Here is a 22,613-nt window from a genome sequence, read left to right as displayed (position 1 = left end):
GAGATTTGTGAAGACAGTGTTAAAATTATGATTCTTTCACTATATCTCTTCTTTACTTTTCTGACGGTAGAATCCCTTTTTCCCCCTCAGTCCATCTTAATGGCCCCATATAATTCCATTTTGTCTTTCTTAGCGAGGAGCACCATAGTTTTAAATAAGGGAATTACGTGGGATAGGAGAACAAATTTGAACTAGTATTTAAGTTTTAGTTCCTTTAAAGTAATTTTTTAAATTGTAAGGCAAATCACATAGCGAATCAAGGGATGATGTAGACTCTTCAGTTACAAGAAACTTGATTTTCTCTTCAAGATAAATAAACCTGGGACTATGAAATAATTTTTGTGCTAAGTATATATTGATCTATATTTAACTAAAATGTTCTCATTTTCTCTAATATGAACAGTTTAAGTAATGCTAAAATTTACATCTATGAAAGGAAAGTTTCTATATATATAATTATCGATTTAAGAAATTCATCCTGTATTTTAAATAGAAGGTGAGAAGGTAACTAGATTATTTTGATATTTCAACGAGTAAAACACCAGGTGAGCTGAGGAGTACAGAAAAGGCTGAGTTCTTAAGACTTACTACCGTATGTAGTGAAGACATAGTTGACATTTTCCGATCTAACTTATATCCTCTCTTTCCATGATAAAATATCAATCCTAATAATTAACCAAAAAACAAAACAAAAACAAAAACAAAAAGTAAAAGCTCTGTCTGCCATCTAGTGGAGAAAGAAGATACAGAACACACACATTACAGAGAAAACAACTGCAGACATGTTGACAATATGTATTCACTTAAAATTGTGCTCTGTGGTAGCATGTGAAACAAGTTATTTCTTTTTCCAAAGATTTAGGTTTACCTACCTGCCATGTAGAGAATGAGAGAAAGGGAGACCGAGAGTAAACATGTATGAACACAAAAGCACAAATAAGCAGACAGTATTTGTAATTCTGTAAGATTAAGACAGTTCACACACCGACACTTACATGGCCATGAAGATCTGTGTTAAGGAGCATCATTGCACAGGTGAGGCAATGGACTCCATCTAAAGAAAGGGACAAGAATAGAAAGCATTAATTCACTATTTCCTGTTGGACTCCTTATTATCATTAAAATAGTCTACATTAAAAACCTATGAGAACACAACACTGGAGCTAGGTACAATTAATTGTATTTGTGTGGGGAGATAGAAAACAGATAAGAACAAATTATTAATACAACCTCAGAGCGCAGACTTGGACTCTGCTGGATAATGTAAATTATTCCTACGTCTCAGGAGGACAATTTGGTATCTTAAGCTTTGAAACAATGTCCTTTGACACAGCAAGTCTACTTTTATGGCTTTATACTAAGAAACAAGAATCAACACAAAATGCAAGGATATCCAAAGAAACATTGCTTACAGTAGGGAACAAGTAAGTACGATGCACTAAAAACACAGCTGTTGTTTCAGTCATTAAAAATGTTATCCAAGTATATATGTTAAAATGGAAAGATAATTCACAATAAATTATATGAAAAACACATTGCATATAGCATGATTACATTTAAATATAAATACATCTAGAATATATAATGTAACATTAAAAGAGATTATTATCTCTGTATAGTGAGATTACAATTTTCATCTTTTTATATATTCTCAATTTTCTTTAATACAAGATGTGGAAATGAAAGTAAATTAATACTTTTTACTTTTTTTACTTTCTGGGAAGCAAGTGAATTAGGAAAGAAGTCAAAGAAAACCAAGATTTGCATTTTCCACTGTTTACTCTTTGAGTGTTAGTTCTCTGGCTAAAAATATATAGGCAGGAACAGTTATCCTCTTTCTTGCCATTTTTTTTAAAGGTAATACTTGGTTTGAATGGTCCAAGATACTATAAATTAGATAAAAGTAAAATGTTGAAATAATCTGTGAAGATTGAAAAAATTAAATATTCAGGGGAAAAGAGGTGCCCAAACCAGAAGGATCTGTTCACAGTTATGTAGAAACACCACTTCTCTTCTTTATAAAACCAAAAGGAAAATCACTAAGAGTTAAGCTTCTCATTTCCAAACCTCAGAACTGGTTCTCCTCCCTATTCTCTCCCTGCAATTCTTAATCCAAGTGTAGTAGACAACAGCAGTTGCAGATTAAAAAAACCCTTATTAATTTACGCTAAATGTACAGAGAGGCCTGTTCAATTACTGAATTCATGAATTAAAGACAGCTTATTTTTCAAAAATATGTCTTTGAGCATGGTAGGTGATTTCTGTTATTAACATCTCTAAGTAGATGCTACTGAGTGCCTAAAAGTATATTTATTCCAGTTTCAGTTTATTATCACAAATTCTAAACACATTAAAACAAATCTCAGAAAGGGTTTGTAAAACTCAGCAGCCAATTCTCAACTATCCTTATCAACAGCGAGTTGAGCACACAAATACATATTCCTTGTTTCACTTAGGAATGTCAACATCTTCTTACATTTGAAGGTTCTAATAAAAACAACCTCTTCTATCCCTTTCATTCTGTAGTCAATGCTGACAGTGATAGAGACAGTGAATACGTGGTCTAAACGTAACCAAAGACAGGAATGAAGAAAGACAAGTTCCCATTTTACAGATAGGAACGGGACTTTAATAACCGGATGGTTAGTTACTTAGTTATAGCTTAGTTACTGCAGAGGGTGGGCAGCAGTCACGTTAGTCAATATCAAGTACTTATCTTAGTTAATTGGTAACACTGAAGCTAAGAGATAATCACTGCTTCTAATGCATCTAATCTCAGTGATTTATTCCAGAATGTGTAAGTTTACGAAAGATTCTCCAATTGCAGAGAATGTGCTTAACTTCAAACCCTGAAAACTGCTTTATTGAAGAAATTAAAATGAGAAAAGACCACTCTTCATTGGTTACATCAACAATTACACATTTAAGTTGCTTTGTAAAAATAGTATAATAAACATAAAATCATAGTTCATTAAAATCATAAACCAAAGTCAGTGGCTAGTGTTGTTCTGATGAATATCAAACATGGCACCAGAGACACACTGCAAACTTCAGGGAGACTTGCACATGTTTCCAAAACTCACCACAAAACTAAGCAGACCTGTACTTTGTCAATAAGTTTAGAGATCAGATGTATAGGAAGAAGCACTAAGAAAACTGGCATTTAATTTATTACAATGCGCTTTGCAGGTAAAATCTCAGAGTGACAAAGCATGAGAAAGTTAAAGAAAGTATAGTGTCATACTATGGAACTGGAAAATAGAGTAAAAATAACTGAAAGAACTGTAAAGAATATGCCGTAGCCATTAAATATGTTTTTTAAAGAATATTTGATGACATGAGAAAATGCTCACAATGAAAGGGAAATACAGTAGGAAACAATTATTTAATGATTCCAATTTCACATTAAACATGTAGATAGACTAGAAAGAAGGAAATCAAACTATTAATAATAGTTATCTCTAAGTAATTACAGATGTAGATGATTTCCATTTTGTTCTGTATAATTTTACATATTTTCTACAGTAAAATATAACTTTTATAACGAGGAAAAATAACTCTTATTATAAAAAATTCAAGCATTTCTATCAGATTACCTTGTGAAGCAATGGTATCTGGGTTACAATAAAAATATCTATTGGAGAAGTGTATTAAAACTCTCTCTCGTTCTTGAGTTTCTCCCACAAGAGAAAATGCTTTAAAGAAATACCTAAAAAAAAAAAAAGGGGGGGGGAGGGAGTGAGATTTTAGAAAATGTCACCATACTCTGTTTGACAGTTAAAGTTAATTCATATAAACATAAGAAATTGATTATACAAAGTAAGAGAATCTATAGTTATTTTTTTTAAATCACATACTAGATGGCCATTCAGTATAAATTTATATTGACATTTAAATTTTATAAAATGTCAATATAAAAGATGACAGGGCAATAAAATGGTAGTCAATACATTAAGGAAAACCTTGGGAAGGTAGGTCATTTCCCTATATGACTGCTGGGTAGCCATTTTAAAACATCAGTTGGATAAAAACCAAAGAAGTCTTAGGACTGTAAGCATAACCCTCATAGGCTATGTTTTAAAACTCTACATCTCACAGTTGTTTTTTGGTCACTTTGTTACATGACTGGAATTGCCACTGACCCACCGTTAAAATTACGATTATACTGTTATATGTGAAGATTTCCGTTTGTTTTATTTTGCCTGTTATCACCACATTATATTATTCATTTGTTATACGAGAAGGCAATTGGGAGATAAAACCCTAATTTAATCCATAAATTAGGAATAAATTAATTTATGTGTAAAAACTATTTGAATAGAAAAAAATTCCCAGAATCACATACCCACCTAAATCAAAGTCACTAAGAGTACTATCTATTATAGATAAATCCAGATTCCCTCACTTGACAAAGTAGATGTATTTCTCTGAACATGAGATGGGAAGGAAAAAATGATTTAAAATGTTCTAGAGCAGCCGGATGGCTCAGTTGGTTAGAGCGCAAGCTCAACAACATTGTCGATTCAATTCCCACATGGGATGGTGGGCTGCGTCCCCTGCAACTAAGATTGAAAACAGCGACTGGAGTTGGAGCTGAGCTGCACCCTCCACAACTAGATTGAAGGACAATGACTTGACTTGGAGCTGATGGGCCCTGGAGAAACACACTGTTCCCCAATATTCCCCAATAAAATTTTTTAAATAAATAAATACATAAATAAATAAATAAAAACAAAAAATACATAAAAAATAAAAAAAATAAAATGTTCTAAGAAATCTTATTTTTGAAGCTAACGTACAATAAGCTTATTTCTATGATGAAAATGTTGCTTTTTTACTTATAATTTAATATAAATTGCATTGATCAAATGTTAATTTTTCATAACACTTTTTATAAAACACATCAGAAAGCAGAGCAAAACTATAGATCTGTCCTTGGAAAACCTATGAGCACCCTTGATTTATGCAAAAGCCACCAAATATAAGTCATTGTGTGCATTATAATCAAACACTTCACCTACCAGGCCTGTTGCCTGATTTGTAAAACTAGAGGGTTCCAGAAGATGATCTCAGAATTCCTCCAGGCTCTGACACGTTACAAAGTTTATCAAGATTAAGCGATGACTGGGTTGTACCTTCAGCTGCTCTTAGAAATGTATAGTACAATATGGCGTGAAAAGGGAAGATCAGTTTGTTTAAGACGCCTTCATTCGCAAAGGTCAGCAGAAAGTGCTACCGTCTGAAACACTTTACCGATACTTTCTGCTGATTATCATATTGATATTCATTCTTCTTCCATTCATGAATTAATTCCAAAGTACTGTCTTAAAAGGTTATTTGGTATTGTAAACAAATGCTTAGGAAAAACATCTATAATTCTACAGTCTGTAAACTGCCTTCTTATAAATCTATCATTCGAAAACCAAATTTGTGAAGATTCTACTCCTCCTCAAGACTTACGTTGCCACCATTCTTCACTATGCCACTTACTAGATGTGGAACATGAGTTCACGTGTGATTTCATAAAAGCAATGTATTTTTCTTTCTACTACATTTAATATCTCTAGTACAATCTGAGCTAAATTCACAAAGTAACTGTGAAAAAATAAAAATCAGATTTTTAGCTTAAGCACATTACTTTCTCGTCTCAAAATTATATGGAGGCAAAGAAGAATAAAAAAGTGATGTTTAATCATACCTGAGAGACTGATCCAGCGTCATTCCTGTAAAATCAAAAAACTTCAGATATTCTTCTGCAACTAGTTTGCTAAATTCATTGCTATAAGAAAGCAGAATAGACTTGGTTATTACAATTGAAGCTATTACACACACACTCACACCACAAACACACACACACACACACACACACACACACTCACACACACTAGGACTCCAGCCTTGGGACAGACGTACTTCTTGCCTAGGTGCTTTGCGACATCCGATCTTTTGAATCTGTCTAGTTGATAAAGTCGTTTGGCCAGCCTTTTGGCTGCTTCTACATTGCTGCTGGTACCATTACTGAGATTATCGGAGGTCTCCTTTTCCAGAATTTCAGTGCTCCCCATTTCAGAATGAGTCTCTAGGAGTGCTGTTTTCACCCCAGCATTGCTGTGAGAATTGATAAAAAGGGGAAAAAAAGAAAAGATTTTTCTTGTGTAGCAAAAAAGGAAAATAGCTGATGAAATTATCATGATAATGTAGGCCAACTAAGTGAAAATAAAACTATTTAAAATGATTTTATGCTTAATTATTCATAAAAGTATTTTCAGTTACTATTATTTCAAAGCACTAAAGAAGGTATTGCTTAAATCCTGGATGAACAGTTCTCAAACCTTTTGGTCTCAGGATCTTTACATTTTTGAAACTATGGAGGACTCCAAAGACCTTTGTTTATATGGCTATACCTACTGATATTAACTGTTTTAGTAATTAAAACAGAAAATTTCAAATATTAATTCACTTAAAAATAACAAATCCATATCAAGAATATAAACAATGTTTTTTATTACAAATAACTATATTTTCCAAATCAACATAAAGTTTAGTGAGACAAATAATGGTAATTTGCATTTTTTACAAAGTTATTTAATGCTTGGCTTAGTAGAAGACAGCTGGATTTTCATAGCCACTTCTACATTCAATCTGTAGCAATATATGGTTTTGGTTAAATACATTAAGAAAATCTAGTCTCACACAGATATTTAGTTAGAAGTATAAGGAGTATTTTAATAATCTTTTCATCTATAATTGTAGATATTCTTTTTGCTATGACACCAAAATAAGACAAGTTGTAGTTTCTTAAAGGTTAGTTGCAATATAGAAGCGAAAATTGTATCAATGAACTTTTTGTACTCTTACATTGAAATGTCTTATACTTTGAATAGATCTTTTATCCAGGCATAATTCTGCAACATACAACGGTCATGTGCAAAATATTTGTTGACATATTTCATTATACAATATTTAAAATATCACATTCATTAATGTCACCACGAATATCTTCAGAAAAGTCTAAGTACTGGAAAACTGTCAAACTTTTGGTGCAGACATAAGTTTTCCAAAATTTTAATTTTTCATGGAAAGCTCACATTTTATCGTTGGCAACAAAAATTATTAGTTGTTTTCCTTATAGGCTCACTCTATTAATTTCTGAAGAAATGTCTGCCAGTAACCAGTTTTTCAGTCACACTTTGAAGAAAAAATGGCATCCCACGAAAAAAAGCAACTATTTTATAGCTCACAACTCAAATTACATACAAGTGCTTTTCCTGGACACAACCATTATGAGCAGAAGTGCTTTATGCATATTTTCCATTTCATCACATGAGAAATTAAAAAGGCATGTACTCAAGGGTTGAAATGCAATTAATTTGCCCTGCTTTATCAAGGACTATTTTACTGAAATGACTTTTAAGTGAAATTGGCCTTTGTTTTGTTTTGCATGCAAGACAGTGAAAACTATAGTGACAACTAAAACATTTTGGTGCCACCCCCTTAAATTGTGGTAAGCCCCCCCCCCACACACACACTGCTTTGTACCATTAGCACGAATATCAACAGAGTGAAACAGGAAAAAACAGGAAAATAATGCTGTACTGTTCTTATAAAATAACACTGACCTCACAAACCCACTGAACGGGTCTCGGGAAGGCCCCCAGGCCACACCGTGAGACCTCTGCTCTAGAAAGGGATCACCATGGAAAGCTACATCATGCATTTATAACACTAGAACCAATGAGGACACAGTCATTTCCAAATCTGCATCTCAACTTGGTAACAAAACAAAGTTGTGTTCAAGATAAACTACCGTGCTTAAACAGCCTTCCAGCATACATACCACAGACTCTACACGAGACATAGTCGGAATTTTTCTGTAATGGACCAGATAGTAAATGTTGGACTTGCAGGCCACATAAGGTCCCTATCACACAAGGTTCTTTGTTCCTGTTGTTTTTTTAAAACCTTTAAAAGCTTACAAGCCATCCCAGGCAAGGCTGAGTGGGGCCCATAGGCCTCGTTTGCCTGGCCTTGCTCTATACCATAGTTCTTAAACTTGGCCTGAATTCTAAGTAGAGTAACCATTGATTGTCTAAACCAGGACACTCTAAAGAGGAAACAGGGATGATAAAATCATTAAATATGTAATTATACGTGTTACAAGAAAAAAAAAGCATTACTAACAGGAAAACAATTAGTTATAAACGTACATAATATACTAATTGACAAAAATCATTTTGGCAAAAATGAATATATTTTTAAGCACAACCGCTCAATCTCTATTTTGTCACTTAGTCTACCTAAATTACAACTTCCGGTTTCCCATGGGTCCACCAATTAAGTGGGAGCCTGGTAGCTTCACTGTCAGTCAAATGCAAGCATAGCTACTGCAAATGCAGCTGGTACACAAATAGCGCCTAGGGGCTGCCGAGTCCCAGACTTCCCCACCACTGCCAGACTCAAAAGAGTGAACTCTGCATAGCAACTCCTCCCAAAGCTCACTTTATCAGCAAGTACTCCGGCGGCCCCTGAAATGGCACTATGAAGGAGAAGAGAGGTTTTCCCGCATTGTCTTTGAGACTCAACGATGTGAAAATTCTGCTCAATGCACATGTCAGCTCACACCTTCCAGATGAGACTATGAGAAGCGGGAAAGACAAAGGTGAGGTGTACCAAACACACACTGACTTACTATTAATGAAAATACTCTTTTTTTAAAGTTCAACTCAAATGCTAAAGCGTAGTCAATGTCAGGACAGCAGGCATGAAGTGGAACTGACCCAGGCAAACGGATGTTTGGTAACCCGCCTTACACAATCAGCTACCTTAAACAATCTTCCAGCAGAAATACCCACAAATTATAATCAATTGCTTTATCATGAAATCTTCATGCAAATACATTTAAATATTTTTCAGTCCTAAATTTCCCTTTAGAGTTCACATTACCAGCCAGTATTGTGACATTTATCTTATCAGAAAACTAAACATTTAATTATTATATATGGCAAACCTATAATAAGTAGTCATAGAAGAAATTTCCTTTAAAGGCAACTGAACTCTGTGTTTTCCCACCAAAGTGGTAGAAATGTAAAATATTTACTCCAAGAACTACTTTAGTTAAAATCAAGTAAGTTTTATAAATTAAAAAAAAAAATCCCTGGAGTTGTGTTCCCACGCATTCTCTTACTCTATATATTAGCTATTATGTAATAATAATAATAATAATAATAATAATAAATGTCAAAGAAAGGATTTTCTTCTCTTTGAACTGCTACTTGTTGCTCATTTCTCAGGGCAAATTCATGCCATATATTTAATCACTCCAGGCAAACAATGTAATTACACCACATATATAGTAGTGCAAAGATTTTGTTCAAATACAAGAGACTTATCCTAATGAGCATATATTTTTTAAAATGTAGTGGCCCAAATCATTCCTATCACATTCGCCTCCTCTTTCTTCTGTCTTGCCCAGCCCAGTCTATTTCTCATTTTCCTCACATTCACCAGGAGGAGGTGATATTAAAATCTACATGCATCAGACTTCTCTAGATCTTCTTGGAAAAGCTTTCAGTAAAAAAGAAAATTAGGAATAAAGTGAGGCTAACTACCTCCATTCCAAGATTACTCCATTCTGTCCCATTCCATGACACATGAGATTACTTGAACAAGAACAGAGACTGGCTCCTTTTAAATCAGAAAGTCTGCGATATGATGATGATAGAAACTCACCAGCAACACGACAGACACAGACGCAAGCTCATCGCGGAGCCCGGAGTGCACCTGGGTTATACTTCCTCTTCCGAGCCCCTTCCCAGTCTCCTTCACCGCACAACTCCAGTGGCTGCTGGTCTTCTAGGGACTCCAAGGACCTGGCTCCCTGTGAGGTCACATTACTATGACCTCACATTCTCAGCAGAGTGTTTATTGTTGGGGTTTTGTAATGTTTTTACAGCCGCAATAAAAACAGGAGCCAGAACACAGGAGCCACTGTATATCAAGAGTATAAACAACAATGGCAGCCCGGCCTTGTTCAAACTCCATAAAGTGAACTGCAGAATCCCTCTCTGTGGGATGACACCCTATGTTGTTTCCTGCAATACACAAGACGCTGTCCATCTAGTCTGTAGAATATTAGACACTTTCAGTAGTTTGAATTTTCCCTTCTTTTCTATAGTTCCCCTTTTCTTCTTACAATCTCATGAGGTGAAATCCCTACCAGTGATTTAAATGTAGAAAAGACTTCCCAAAATCTCCCCCTGTGTTCTATCAAATGCTTCACTGGGGCCTGCACCTCACGTCTCCAAAAAAAGACAGTAAAGACTCTCTCATCAAAACAAGAATCAGATCGTTAAGCCTGATCGCCAGGACTGTTATAACCTTTTTATCATACAAGGATTACCAGCTTTTCCAAATGAAAATAATAGGACAAGTTAAATCTGAATTTCAGATAAACAAAAAATAGTCTTCTGTATGTCTCAAATATTGCATGGGCATACTTACACTAAAAATTCCTCATTGTTTATCTAGAAATTCAAATTTAACTGAGCATCCTATGTATTTTTTCTGGTAACCCTATCTCCTGAAATATTTCTCCTAAACTTGAAGAATTGCAATAATGGCGTTCTCTGATGTCAATTGGTATTGGTTTCACAGATTCCTTGTGGATTTGTTCTGACTTGCTTCTGTGATTTAATTTCTGTTCTTAATATTTTTCTATAGTTTTACCAAGACCTTCTCTCAGTTGCCTATGAACTACCGATTCTTCTCTAATATCCTCCGAATACAAAAGGAAAACGCTCTTTTCTCTGTATGTTCACCCTTCTTTCTAGCCTGCGTACTGCCACCATAGATGTGATAACATGCCTCCTTTACAAAAATCCTACACAAGACAAAAGTGCATATCCTGTGGCATGTCATAGAAGGCCCTTCACAAGCTGACTCCAATTGCTGTTTCAGATTTATCATACACTATTTTCCTAATGCTTGGGCCACAGAAATATTACCTGTGTTCTCATACCCCTTTCACATGCTGTTCCCTTTGCCACTGGTTACCTCCACCCGAAAATTCTGCAAACTCTTATGAACCCTACAAGAGCTCAGGTGAAATAACTTGTCTAAGAATCATACTCCAATTCCCTCTGCTGCATTCGCAGAGCACACGTTTTATACTTTATATAGCTCTGCCTTTGAAAATTCCCTTTCTCACCTACCACTACCTCGAATGTCATTTTGTATCCACATCCCAAGAGCAGGTTGAAGTTATTCAGTATCTGTCAAAAGAATGCAAGAACTGAGTAATCAGCTGTGTCCACATCCTCCACTGTTTTCTATGCTCTGCTGTCAACGACATGTGGCACTAACTTTCTCATTGATTGTAACTAATCCTGGAAAAGTCCTACAGACCAACATCAGCAGAGGGTACCAGATATATTGTCTTATTTCATATTTACTTTGAACTGACACTTTACAAAATTCTTTAAATTTTTATTTAAGTGTGATACTAAAACTTAGAACAAAAACATAAATGAGGCAAAGGTGTCAAAGCTTTTATAAAATATTCCCTGGACTTTTGCCTAGACAACAACAACAAACAGCCACCTAGTTCAATTGTATCCATAAACGAGGCAAAGGCATGTCAGAAGAATCCCAAAGATTAGAAAGAAATGACTCCAGCTGCGAGTGGAACAAAAAAACCAGAGGGAGCAGTATGACCCCTTGCCATTCTTCAGGCTAAAGATACAGACACAGAGCCCAGAACCAACAGACTCAGGAAAGCCAGTACAAATGTTCAGCCTCATGGCCAGAATGCATGTCTGTCAAGAAGAGTTCTAATTACATCATAAATGAGATACACGTAAAACCCTGAAGCACAAACTGTCTCTAAGAAAGGAAATCTTATTGCATTCATTTCTCAAGCACTGCAGAAATAGTATATAATTTAATCTTGAAGGAAGTGTCAATGAGAAATGATTCAGGACAACTACAGCACCTCCAGTGGTATCATTCACCTGACGGCATCTAACAGGTAAGTTACTCTGTGCCAGCCACTGGATAAGTGCCTCCCAGGGATTTTCTCATGTAATCTTCAGTCTTATGAAGTAGGTAGCAGTACACTCATTTTACGGATGGAAACTGAGGCACAGGGCTGGACACGGACAGTGGTACTCCAGTACCCAAGCCCTTCATACCCTTTACTACTATTCATTTTGCTATTGCGAGTCACTTTCTGGTATGCATGTTTTTGTTGATTCACTAAATATCAACAAATTTCCTATCATGTGCCAGGCACTGTTTTAGATGTTTGGTATACTTCAGTAAATAAAACAAAACAACAATAAAAGAAAACCCTTGTACCCCAGGGAAGCTAAAAATAAACCACAAACATAATAAATGAGTACATAATATGTTAGAAGATGATAATTGCAATGGAAAAATTGAGCAAAGAGAGATCAGAAATCCAAGTTTGAAGGGAGACATACATATATTTTTATATAAAGTGGTCATGGGAGGTCTGAGAAAGTGAAGGGCAGAGTTGCCATCAACTAAAATGGGGAAGATTAAAGTCGGCAGGTTTTGAGAGAAAGGATTCCACTGTAGACATGTGAACTTTGCGATGTCTATTAGATATCCAAGTAGGTAGGTAAATATGAGGATACGTGAAGCTTTCAGAAAGGACAGGTGCTGGAGCCCCAGTCCACTGCTGGCCTGAAGTGGCCTCAGCACTTTTCTTTTTAAGGTTCAAGATAATGCTGATGTGATGTCAGGATTTAGAGCCACCACTGTGACCCATGGGAAACCACTACAGGTCTAAATGGGAAAAGGTAACAAGATGGACTTGGATTTAAGTAGGATCTCTTGCTTGTAGCATACACGGTAGGAAAAACTGTAGGAGGACAAAATTGAAGGCAGAGAAACCAGCTAGGAAAGTCACTAAAATAGTCTGGTCAGGAGAAAAGAACCTGAATCAAAAGATAGTTCATGCAAATATAAAGAAAAAGTCTGTTCTGAAAGATATTTAGAAAGTAGAATGAAAGAACACGAGTGATTTGGGATGTGTGTGGAGTGGTGTCCACAGAGAGGGCAGAAAGCTCACTCTGACTTAGAAGCTGGGCAAAAAGTCAGATGCCAGCAACCGAGCTAGTTAATGCAACAGGAAAGGAGGGATGTATACCCAAGTGTACATGTACATACAGAGAAAAACAGGTGACAGACGGAGAAAAGCCCATGAGTTTGGCTCCAACACATGGTAAGTATCAGGTGTCCACAGGATATCTAGACAAGCTGTCTGGTAGCCATGGCAACCATCCCCTACCCATGGGAAATCAGTACAGTCACCACATTGGGGGTAAGAGGCTATGCGTGCCGTACAACCAAGAAACCCTGAAACGTGCCAATGGAGAAATATGTCTAGCAGTGTATTCATCTTAACACAAACCCATTACAGTGAAAGAATTAGGAAGTCTCCCGTCGTTTATTAATGGGACTCTTCATGCAAGTGCTCAGTTTGACAATAAGTAGCAATTATTAACTTAGAAGATGCTAAAAGCAAATATCTGCCAAAGTGCTCCATCCAGGTAGACCTGCCAAGGTTCAAATTGGTTCCATCAGTCACCAGCGGTGGGACTTTGGGTATATTCATTATTCTCTGTGAGCCTGTTTTCTCATCTATAAAATGAAGATAATAGTACCAACTTCCCACGGTGGTGTGAAGATTAAGTGAGAAGATCCATGTAAATCTTGTGCCGTGTCTGCCACACAGTAGACGATAGACGTCAGCTCCCATCACCACAGCCATTCTCATCACTGCTGCTATTCCTTCCATCATTAAGATTACCACATGGTTATCTGCATCGTCACATGAGAGCATCACATCTGACAGTACTTTATTAAATGTCAAATGCTATTTGTAGTGTATACAAATGCTAGTCAGCCCCCCGTAGAAATTAATGCTTGACTTTTCTAAGGAAAATGGCCTCAAATGAACCCATTTTGACATTTATATAGAATACATTTCTCTCGAATAGACTGTATCTTTTCTTTTTCTTCTAATGATTTCAGGGCCTTTATAAGTGAACCACAAACAAAACCTAATTGCCAAAACTCCTAATAAGGGTCACCTAGAGGTCCTGCCTCTTCAGTGTACCTTTTAAACCTCATTCATTTGGCTCGGTCCTGCTTGCACTATTCCAGAAGAGGGCACCCACATGCAGGCAGTGGCACAGACACTGACCAAACTCACCAAGGGAATGAAGTGGGCTGCCTAGATCTCCAATAAATAATTGGACTCTGCACCTTTCATGCTCCTGTGGGGCATGATCCAGATGACGCAGGTTTTCTCTTTTTTGCTGTTTGGGTTTTTGTTTTGCTTTGTTTTCCTATAATAAACTGCAGCTTTTCTGGGCCGGCTCTCAAATGAGAATGTAATGCCTGCAGTATTATCAAGTCAACTTCAGTACAACCACATCATAAAATTTGAGATGAATTATTTGCAAAGCAACTACGACTAGACGTCCCGCTTGGTAAATGAGGAGAACAAATGATGCAAAAACATGTACATGTTCACTATTTGCACAGAAGCTTCTTGGTGCCAACTGGGATCAGTGCATCCCAATTCAGTGGCCGAGAGACGGTGAATCATTTGAATGGAGTAATTTTTTGCTTGGAACGCTCTTCAAATGTCAGCAGATATTCCAAGTGTACATTCCGAGTTTATATTCATCACCTAATTCCTTTAACAACCCTGTGATCAGTGCTATCATCATTCCCATTTTACAAAGGAGGAAAACAGACATGGAGACATTAGTAACTTCACAGTCACACTGCTAGTAAATGGCAAAGCGGGGATGGAAGCTTAAGCCAGGCAGTTTTAGTTGCAGAGTTCAAACACTTAACGAACATGCTGTGTGGCCTTTCTTCTGTGCTATATTACTATAGGCTATACTTCAGGTAAAATGTTGGTACACAGGATTAAAAATGTCTACTTTTTAAGGCACATCCACATGACGAAACAAACAGGCTTAGTATAGTTCCATAATTAAGTGTATACAACCAAAGTGGCATAAACTCTCTCTCCAATTACTTATTAAAGCACCCACTATGTGCGGGACATACTTCCAGGTGCTAGGAGTACAGCCATGACCAGAACAAAGCCCTGCCCTGTGCAATTTTACCTTCTAATAAGAGTCCAATAAACCAAATGAAGGTGATCCCTCCCTCTGCTCCCTGCTTACACCCTTCCACAAATATTTGCTCAATGTTATGAGTCAGACACTGCTCTAGGTAAATACTAGGTGTTCAATGAAGCACCAAACAGAAAAAAGTCCTTGCTTTCCTGGAGCTCACAGACAGTGATAATAGGAAGTGCCTTGGAGATAAATATAGCCAGACAAGGGAACAGGGAGGTTGGGGGTGCTATTTTATCCATGGCAAGAAGTATACTAACTCCGTATAGATCTCATTTATCATCTACAATAAAATAATATATGTCAGCTGTCCAAGTTCAGATATTTTAAAAGTTTAGAGAACAAGAATATTTGCTGGCCCACCCTTCTCCAAGATCCTGGCACCATCCAACTTCTACCTAAACATACATACCGATTCAAAAATGATGAATAAATCCAGTCAATCAGATCTATGAAGTTTTACTTAAGGTTTACTCTTTCATTTTATTTCTGAGATATATGATAAGCAATATCACTCTAGTTTTATAAAGCAGTAAGAGAAAAAGAAAGGGAGGGAGGTAGGGAGGCAGGACAAAGAAAAGTAAAAACGAACTAATCCACCAGCAACAAAACATCCAAGAAGCCAAAAGAGCCTGCCCATCTGGGACTTCCACTTGGAGGACACACTCCTTCTTTGGGAGTCTGTAGGAAACATAATTCACTTCAGCACCATGCTTAAAATTCATTTTTAAATTTCTCCCTTGACTATAGTCAGATCACCTAGGCAGTCTTACTTTCACAGTCTGAATTCCTATCCTGGTAACTAGAGCTGTTAAAATAAAACCCAAACATACTTTAAACACACTTTAAGTCAATCTCCTACCAAAAGATCTTAACCCCAAACACTTAAAATGAAAAGAAGAAAGTATAAGTCAAGCAGTGCTAACAGCCAAGGTGTGAATTCTCCCCTCCCCTGGGGGCAGAGGTGTTAGAAGTCCTGTCCTACTGGAGCTCAGGCTGGCTTCTTGGTCCTGCCACAGGAGATTCTAAATTCCACAATTCCCTGCAATGCCACCAGCTCCAAGTCACCCAAGAGATGACGTTTCTGCACTTGTCACAGTGTTGTCTGTCACATGCTGGCACCATTTAACTTCATTTCACAGCAACCAAAATACTTGCAGAAGTAACGCCCCTGGATACCATTTAAAACCTGCTGAAATCTGGGGGAAAGCTCAGTATTACCAATGAGGATACCACTACCTGCTGTGTCCCCTTACAGTTACAGAAGATGCTTTATCCTAAGTATACACACAACACGCATGTTCACAAATGTTTCCTAATACTCGGGAAAAAGGCCTAGAAGGTACTATAAACTTAATGGAGGAGAAAGGCGAGGCTCAGAGATACTGACTTTCCCAAACTCAAAGCTATTTAGATACAAAACTGGAATTGAACCACATCTGTCTTCAATCCTAGAGAACTTTCCATGGTAAACAATCCACTACACTAACAGAGACGTTAAATAAAACAAAGGCAAAACCGCTAAGGAAACAACAAGCATGGGTTTGGAGACTCACACACACCTAGGTTCAGGTCTCAGTCCCCCTGAGTTACGTCACATCTGTCAGCCTCTGTTTCTTCATCTGTAAATAATAAAGATTGTAACAACTGACCTGGAAGGGTTACTATAAAGACTAGATAAAATTAATCATTTAAAAATAGTGATGACTATTTTTTTTTTTTAAATTTTAATGATTTCTCTTTCCTAGAATTCTTGATTTTACAAAATAGAAATAGAAAATTTAAAAAGTTCCCCACAAATTCCTCAGAAAAATCCGAGGGCCACGTACCAATGTGGAAAGCACACAAGTCATTGAAGTGTAAAACCTGCATGGCTTGTTCAAAGCCGTGCAACAGGCCAGTGTGACCAGATTACAGGATGTGGGAGGAGGGGTTGAAGGATCGAGAATACTGAAGCAGGGGAGCCAGAGGGAGACTTTAAGTGGGTAAGAAAAATGGCCAGAGTTGAGCGAAATCACTAGGTGGCATTATAGAAGGTGACTGAATTAAGTAAGCTGGAATTTATAAAGTGCTTAAAACTGCACTGGAAAATCCTAAGTGCTATGTAAGTGTTTGTTAGGAATGAGAGACTGAAGACAGGGGTCCCATTAGTAAACTACTGCAAAGGTCCAGGTGACAGACAAAAAGAACTCAGCGCAGGGTAATGACTAGACGGGTGTGCAGAACTGTGAGAAAAGTAGTCAAACTGGTTGTAGCCAATTACATATGAGAAATGAAGGAAAGGGAGGAACCAAGGTAGGCTGCCGGGCTTGGATGACAGAAGGGTGTTGGGTGAATCACACTGAGTTTTGCCAAGATAAAAAATATCAGTCAGACTGTTTAAGGAAGGACATAGATCATGTGTTTGATTTTTTTTCTATCAGAAACAAAATCTGATATTTCTCATACTTAAATTACTTGGGTTGCATAAACTCCTTATAAAGTGGACAGTTTATACTTGCTTTACAAAACAAACAAACAAACAAACAAACAAACAAAACAAAGACTCAGAGAGGTTAACCAGACATTCCCTGAGTTGCATATTTTAAAAGTTGCAGGCAGCAGACCTACGAGCGAAATCCTCTGGCTCGCTGGGTTCAGGGTATTTCCACCTCACAAATTTCACCAGAGGGACCATATCATCCTCATACTCTAGTTTTCTATTTTCCCCTAAACTAATTGTAGAAAGCCGTCCAAATCACCAAAATAATTGACTCTAGTCTTATAGTTGCTGATTTTTCCATTGAAGGCTCTGTGATCTAGTTAGAATTGAGAAATGCCAAACACTTATTAATATTAAAGATTCAAGTCTCTTTACACGTTACAGCAACAACTAAGTTACCACATTCAAGCTTTGATAACAGAAAAGAATTCTTATTCATGATATATATATTTTTTTAATTCTCTTGACAAAGGCATTTTTCTTTTTAAGGACAAGATAGCTAACATTTAAAAAAAGTTAAATCACATTCCCTAGATGATAGAAACGCTAAAAATTCATTCAAAATTACAGAAGCAAAAAAGTTTTAAGGTTAAACATACTAGTAACCTGGGAATCTTTAGATATACTTAGTCACCAATGGGCTTTACTCTTCTTTCTAATCAACCTCCATTCTTCCAGAGCTCTCCTACAATTATAAGGTGGATTTCATTCTTTCTGGAAAACATTCCAGTGCCTACAGAATAACGTCCCATCGCCCCGGGATGGTGTTCATCTCTCTGTTCCCAGCATGCCACAGTCCTGGCCTGTCGTCAGTCAAGTCTCCAGCCTCACTTCCCACAGCATCTTTCCCTGTACACCAGGCAGCCCCTTGTCTTGGGTTGTTATTCCCTTAGCCTTAAGTGTCCTTCCTCCTTTAGCACGTGGAAATCCACTCACTCCTGCAGGCTCAATTCAAATGCCTCTGTACAGCCTTCCCAAGCCCTCAACTGACTGGACTTTACAATCCCACAGCACTTTTGCTATACCTCTAACAGGACACTTTTAAAAATTCTGTCTTGAAACAAAACAATGTATGTGAGATGGATTAAAAGATGCTCTAATCTCCTGCATTTGAAGATATGTGAGATTTTCGTGTAAAAAAATAAAATAAGAGAACGTATATACTAAAAAAAAAAAGATGCTCTAAAGTTTGAGAGAAATTTTTATTATAATTTTGAAACAAATTTTTAAAAGACTACCATCTCATAGGAACTGATGGGCAAAAGGCACAACCGTTTTTCTCTCAAGAAAGCTGTAGAGACACCAAACCTTAATCATTTTCTATTGAATGAATGAGCCCTCTGGATCGTGTGGACTTATGGATTACACAAGTGCTATTGGTAAAATGTGTTCAAGTTCTACTTGGTCTTTCCAATTACAAACGCCAGTGGGCCATATCTAAAAGGGATCCATTTTGGGATGAATCTAGCCTCACAGCAAAATTTTACATACCAAAGCTCTCAGGGATCTCTTTTAGCTATCTCCCAAGGGGACACAGGCAATACATACTGCAACTCATTTAAAAGAAAAAGAACAGAAATTATCTTCTGTGATCTATACCGGCCACTCTTATTTCATAAGAGTACCTTCAGCATTTATCAACCAATTTCATTTGTTCGTTTTTGAGCCAACTTAAAAAATACACCAGTTCTCAACCATGGTTGAAAAAGGAAATAAAAGACAACAACATAATCCAAACTGTACCCCTGCAGAAGCTGTAGGTGTCTTTGGGGGTAGCTACTCCCACTGCTTACAGGCCTGTATATTGGTTTCCTGTTTCAGAGTTCCTTACATGCAGATTAGATTCATTTCATCAAAACCAACTCTCAAGTCAGAGTATGATATACTGGGGAAAATCTAATACCATTTTCAAGTATGGAAAACACCTGCAGGAGCCATATGCTGGGAAAGCAGTTACGCTGACACCATTCCAGGTGACAGCATGGTAACCAGCACATGGTAACCAGATACAGGACTGGTGGGGGGAGAAGCAGAACTCAGTGGTTAACAGCAAGGACTTGGGACCCAGACCTCGGTTCACATCCTGGCTCTGACATGTGCTGTGTGAAGTTAGGCAAGTTACGGCTCTGTGCCTCAGTTTCCCCATCTGTAAAATAGGTGAGAGTGTTACCTGAATCAAGTGTATACAATAGTGCAGCTATTATTGTCAGTCTGGCCCTGGAGCTAAAAGCTGCATGACCTCAGGTGAATCACTTAGCATCTCGGCTTCCTCATCTGGGATGGAAAAAGGGTTAAATTCCAGCCTTTGCGCAGCACTGGAATTGCTCTTCACTTAAACACAGCACCACCCCACCCCAATCTGCCGAAATTAGCAGTCTCAACTTGCTTAATTTTGTTAGTCATATAGTAATTACACATAAAATCAGCTCAATCACTGTGTTTGTTTTTAATACAAGTTCAACCCTTGATTCAACAGTATGTCAAACAGCAGGTTCCCTCAGGAGGAAACAATACGAATAAATGAGATACAGAAACTAATAATCAAAAAAGTATTTGGTTTACCTTTATAATTCAGTGCTAAGTTCACAGTTTATAATTTTTAATAGAACTAATATAATATAAAAATAGAAGTATAGGAACCTAAGTGCACTCTAACTTGAGGAACACTAAAACTCCATGATAATATTTTCAAACACCATCCAGGCTCACAAAAGCAAACCTTCCTTTCTTCTGCCAACGAAACAGTGACAAATACTACTTTTTTGTACACACTCTTTTTTCCTCCTGCTGCCTCTTTTTCACTCAGGCTTTTAAATATGGTCTTACTGTGGGTGGGGTTCCTGAACTTTATGAGCCAGCCTGCCGTTTTAGATGCTGTAAAAGCCCAGTGGCTACGCTACTACAGCCTGGAAGACCAAAGAAATTAAAGGGTAAAAGCCTAAAGTGCAGGGTTATATTTTCCTTCATGTCCAAGGATGCACAGAGCTCATCCACGTAGCCTTTCGAGTTGCTCAGAACGGTTGGCTCAACTCTAGTAACAGAAAGCAGGCCTTCCCTTCAGTTTGCATAGGTGCAGATCCAGGTAAGACTAATGTTTCTGGCATAGGCACACACTGTCCCTACCCCTTTCAACTCCTCAACCTCCCTCTTGCTAGCTAGCGACTGTTTTTGCTCATCAAGGCAGCTCCCTGCAGTCTCTCACTCAGGCTCATGGACAAAACCATCCGCTACTCCCCTTTTAATCATTAACTGAGGAAGCATTTACTGACTGACTCCCGTGTGTTGTCACACACAGTGGTTGATAAGGCAGATACACTCTCTGACAGTGCAATGTAAGTTTAGAGGTGAAGAGCTATAACAATGTTTAAAAGACGGTTTTGAAAAGCAATCATAAGAATGTTATTTTAAAGAAAATACAGGGTGCATTAGAAAGAAGTACACAGGAGGACACATAATCTAGTCAAAGAAATCAACCTTCCTAGAGAAACTGACCCTGAAAGTGACCCTGAGGACCAGGATACTAAGAGTGGGGGCTAAGAACAGGAAAGCCTAAGGCACGAGATCAAGACACATTTAAGAAAGCAAACGAAGTTCACGATGGTCGGAGTTTATGGGGTGGAGGTGAGAGAACACAGAGTGAGCAAACGATACAGCTGCTTCATTACGAAGGCTCCTGCTTCACAGAACTTTCTGTTCCATTGTTTAAGGTCCACTTCTCCAGGTTTCCACAATAGTAGACCAGTGTCAATTACCAGAAAACTAAATCTTTGACAAGTTATATTAGCAAGTATAGTATGTTACTGGGAGAGATCACATGTGCATTTTAACAGTGACTCTCTAGAGGCAACGACTTGACCAGAAAGTGTAACAAGTGAAATGTTCATGATCCAAGACAAACCTGTGGAGAAAATCTTTTGGGTCAAAATGGATTTTCTACTAGTTTCATGCACCTACATGTTCCCAAAGCATTCTGACTATCTAATCAGAATAATTATCCCTAATAAAACACAACAGTATACGATATGCCCCACGTTCTATTACAATTACTATTATCCTCATTTTAAAAGATTTAATATGATAAAATGAGAAAAAGAAAGGAAGAGATAAAGATAGAAATAAAATAATTACTTGCAGATGTTGTAACTGTCTACATATAAAGCCCAAATGTATCAAGTAAGAAAAGCTACTAGAGCTAGTAAGGTAGCCAGTTATAACATGAAAACATAAAAATAGCTTTAATAAACTATGAAGGACCCCTTAGAAAACATAATTGAAAAAAATTCTACTCAGAATAACATTTATAAAGTACCAAGGAATAAACTTTAAAAAAGTGTAGATACAGAAGTGTGATAAAAAACTACAGTGAATGTTAAATAAAAAATATTTATTACAGCACAAGACACATTGCCATTAATCCCCCTCAAAACACTCCCTCTCACTTCAAACACACTTATCCCATCATGCTTGCCACTTTCTGAAGCAGTTCTGGAAGTCCTCTTTAGTGAGTATCTTTAGTTGTGCTGTCGTGGCTGCCTTGTTGTCCTGAATCTAGTCATAACGTTTACCTTTCATGGTCATTTTGACTTTGGGAAAGAGTCAGAAATCACACAGTGCCGATCTGGTGAATAAGGTGGATGAAGACACACCGGAAATGTTTTTGACAGAAATTGCTGTACCAGAAGCGATGTGTGACAGTGTTGTCATGATGGGGGATGATTTAGGGCACACTTTAAAACACACCTTCTCTCAATTGTAGCTCACACCTGACTGACTGCACCGAACAAGTTGAAACTTGTCACACACCATTACTAGATTCGTTGTGCCACTTTCCGCATTGAAGATCCCTGCCTTTCTGTTGGATGGCACTCGGCAGCAGCATTCACCGTATTATTTGATCACACCTCATATTATTTTATTGGATGTGGTATCCATCCAATAAAACAAAACTA

General features: G+C 37.3%; 1 protein-coding gene across 9 annotated transcripts in view; it reads right to left on the bottom strand.

Annotated features, from left to right (window-relative positions):
• Window positions 1–22,613, bottom strand: part of PSD3 (pleckstrin and Sec7 domain containing 3) — a 428,991-nt gene that overhangs the window by 213,902 nt on the left and 192,476 nt on the right. For 7 of the 9 annotated variants that reach the window (XM_019742071.3, XM_019742072.3, XM_019742074.3 and 4 more), the window contains 4 exons: window positions 5,914–6,108; window positions 5,699–5,779; window positions 3,597–3,709; window positions 996–1,054 (listed from right to left, as the gene is read on the bottom strand). In XM_019742071.3, coding sequence (XP_019597630.3) covers window positions 996–1,054; window positions 3,597–3,709; window positions 5,699–5,779; window positions 5,914–6,108 — 448 coding nt within the window. Of the gene's footprint in view, window positions 1–977; window positions 1,055–3,596; window positions 3,710–5,698; window positions 5,780–5,913; window positions 6,109–9,729; window positions 9,746–22,613 lie in introns of those variants that run through there. The other 2 variants (XM_019742075.3, XM_088793630.1) reach the window with 2 other exon arrangements.

Source organism: Rhinolophus sinicus, chromosome 16, assembly GCF_057876585.1.
Source record: "Rhinolophus sinicus isolate RSI-liver-muscle chromosome 16, RSI-T2T, whole genome shotgun sequence".
Classification (NCBI taxonomy): domain Eukaryota; kingdom Metazoa; phylum Chordata; class Mammalia; order Chiroptera; family Rhinolophidae; genus Rhinolophus; species Rhinolophus sinicus.
This window is presented reverse-complemented; position numbering and strand designations above follow the sequence as displayed.